This window comes from Pterocles gutturalis, unplaced genomic scaffold (assembly GCF_000699245.1).
Source record: "Pterocles gutturalis isolate BGI_N339 unplaced genomic scaffold, ASM69924v1 scaffold13152, whole genome shotgun sequence".
NCBI lineage: Eukaryota > Metazoa > Chordata > Aves > Pterocliformes > Pteroclidae > Pterocles > Pterocles gutturalis.
Window position 1 is genome coordinate 8,225 of NW_010115533.1, and position 2,932 is coordinate 11,156.

Below are 2,932 nucleotides of genomic sequence, written 5' to 3' on the forward strand. Positions count from 1 at the left end.
AACCCTTTGGAAGAGCTGCAGGGAGATGCTGTGGTTTAGCCTTCACATCCCTGCAACTCAGCCACTCGGAGCCTTCCTCCCAGCTGCAGCCATCACCGAGAAAGACACCCACACACTTCAGTGCAATGGGTGCATCTACATCCTACAGGCCCACCCCAAACCTTTTCTTTCTTGTCCCGCGCAAGGGAGGCCACCAGCTCACCCCATCCTCTGCCTCTACTGCTGCAGCCTGCAGAGCCCCGCTGTCCCCAGCCCAGCCCCATCACACCCATGGGTGTTGCACCAGGCTCACCTCATCTGTCAGCAGCGTGGCCATGGCCCTGCCAACCTCGTGGTATGCTTTCGCTTTGGCTTGGGGACCCAGGAGAATGAAGAGGAACCTGCCGGTGAGATAGCGCATCTCCTGAGCAGCCCTCTCCTCGCCACGGGATGCGTCTCCCAGGGGAGAACACAGTGCTGCGGGGATGCTGGGGATGGTAGCTGGGCAGGCTTGGGGGCCTGCTGCCACCCTCAGGGGTGGCCAGCCTAAGTGGGGGATCGGGGGCAGAAGACAAGACACGTGTCTTCTGCCCATGGCGTGGAAACCCCCGAGAGACCATGGGCCACCAGGATCCCGGCTGGATCACAGGGTCTGCAGGAACCCAGGGGCGGGCAGGTGGCAGGTCTTTGGGGCATCCTCGGCTGGGGACGTCTGTGGGGTCAGGCTCTGGGATGGGGACGTCTGTGGGGTCAGGCTCGGGTATGGGGCCATCTGTGAGGAAGGAGAGGTTGCCAGCTGCATGGGTGGCAGGTTGGATAGGACTATGGGGACATGGGAGGAGGCTGGAAAGAGGGCTCAGAGTTCTTGAGGAAATATGGCTGAAATCCCACACCTTGGAGGGTGCTGCAAAATAATAACATCTTCAGAGGAACAGCCCATCCAAATATTTAACCAAGTATTTAACCCCCCACTCCTTTCAAAACTGTCAAATATGGTCACAGTCCTGGTACCCTGAGGTTGTGGAGCAGTTCCCGTGATCCGTGATCGTACCCCGAGCAAACCTCCAGAGGGGGCGTAGGGAAACTCCTCCTCCGACCGCATGAGCAGGGCTGAAGGTGGCTGGACCAGCCCTGATGGGGGGCAGCAGCGCTGGAAGCCCTAGGAGCCTGCTCCGAGGGGTTGGGAGGTGACACAGCCACCTGGGGTCACTTTCACCCAGGCATGGTCATCAGGGCAATGGGAAAACCTTAAGATCCTGGAGATGCACCCAGGTGGGAGGTAGCCCCGAGGTGGTGGCTGTGCCCGCAGGATAGCTGGGGCTGCTGGCAAAGGGGATGGCACCACAGGCAAAGGGGTGGGCAGGGACAAGCTCTCCTTCCTCTCCTGTTTGGGGAAGGAAAATTCAGGGCAAGGGGTTGTCGTGGCCCCTCAAGACAACTCCCCAGGGACCTGCCACCCCCTCCCAGCAAGGGGGGAGCAGGAGGTGGACGGGTGTCCTGCTCCAGCCCGCTCCTGGCCTATGGGTGCTCTGGGCAGAGTGACCAGGAGATGGCAATGTCCCTCCGGATCCCGCCTGCCTCCTCCTCTGTTCCCTGAGAGGTCCCCAGCTCCAGGGGCACACTGACCTTTACAGCTTCAGCTCACGCGTTCCTCACCCAGAGAACCCCCCCTGCCCTCCTCCTTCCCCCCTGCCAGCAGCGCCCTGCGAGCCACCCTCCCTCCGGAGAGCAGCGTGGGCAGCGGGAGGGCGAGGGGCCCCCGCAAACCCACATGCCTTCCCAGCACAAGCCCCCACGTGCCGGGCAGTGAGCGGAGAGCACCCAGACCCCCCGAAAGGGCAGAGTGAATGCAGAGCCCAGGCGGGGGGAACCCAGGGGATGTCCCCCCAGCCTGACCAGTGGATACTCCACTCTCAGCCCATCCTGGGGTGCTCCTGAGAAACTGGGAAAAGGAGGAGGGGAAGCAGTGAGGCAGGGTCCTGGGACTGCCCATGGCGTCAGGTGCCGTGCCCTTTGCTTTCGCCAAGGAAAAGTGTGGGAGCAGGGAGACGGACAAAGCAGAGTGCAGGGCCACTGGCCGTGCTCCCTTTACCTGCTGGGGAGAGCGACTTCAGCCAGTGAGCCGAGGGCCACTGCTCGCCGGAGGCGGATGAAGGCAGTGAAGGGCTTCTCCAGGAACTCAGCTTCACCAACGGCAACGTGGGCTGCTTCAGCCCCCAGCGGGACCTTCTTCTTAAATCGGTTTCTGAGCTGAAAGGAAAGGGGTGCAGTGGCTGGGCACTGGGCATGCGGCAGCTGCTCCCAACCCAGCTCCGTCCTGCCTCACCTGCTCCTGAAGAGGCGTTTCAGAGAGCTGGGCTCCGGGCTCAGTCCTGCTGCTGGCCTTCCCTGCAAAGAAAGGGAGCAAGCAGCAAAATACATGTGCAAGCAAAGGGCCAGCACGGGTATTGCCCCAGGCTGGTGGCAGCAGAGGGATGCCAGCAGGACACTGCCCACAGCTGGGCGTCGTGCCTACCTCGGCAGGGAGAGAGGCCGAGCTCGGCGAGGATCCGCAGCAGGGATTTGGTGGGCTGGTGCCACGGCTGGCGGAGCAGCAGGGCTCCCAGGCGCTGCCTCAGCTCGGGCGGCAGCTCTGCTTCCTTGGGCTGCCTGGAAAGTGCCTGGTCTGTGACAGGGATGGGGACAGCCCTGAGTCCCCCAGTGCGCTGCCCCATGGGGGTGCTCAGGGAAAAGCCCGTTTTGCGGGAGCAGCAGACAACAGGCTATCATGCGTCAGTGCTTTTACGCAGGGACCTGCTGGTGGCCTGGTCCCTCTCTGATGACCAGGTCATGCCAGGAGGTGACCTTTGCATTCCCCACATACCGATTATTTCCTTGAAACTGTGGGCATCCAGATCCAGGAGCACCATCCCTGTCTGCAGGCACGTTCTCAGCTGGAAGAGGCTGTGCAGGC

General features: G+C 62.3%; 1 protein-coding gene across 1 annotated transcript in view; it reads right to left on the reverse strand.

The window, feature by feature from the left end:
- LOC104463049 (electrogenic sodium bicarbonate cotransporter 1-like) overlaps positions 1–2,932 on the reverse strand; it is a gene marked incomplete at both ends in the record, with an annotated part of 11,204 nt that overhangs the window by 8,212 nt on the left and 60 nt on the right. Inside the window, 6 exon segments of the mRNA XM_010075225.1 lie at positions 293–380; positions 2,072–2,229; positions 2,306–2,367; positions 2,495–2,644; positions 2,843–2,928; positions 2,930–2,932. The exon segment at positions 2,930–2,932 is cut by the window's right edge and continues 60 nt beyond it. Of these exon segments, the coding sequence (XP_010073527.1) occupies positions 293–380; positions 2,072–2,229; positions 2,306–2,367; positions 2,495–2,644; positions 2,843–2,928; positions 2,930–2,932 (547 nt within the window).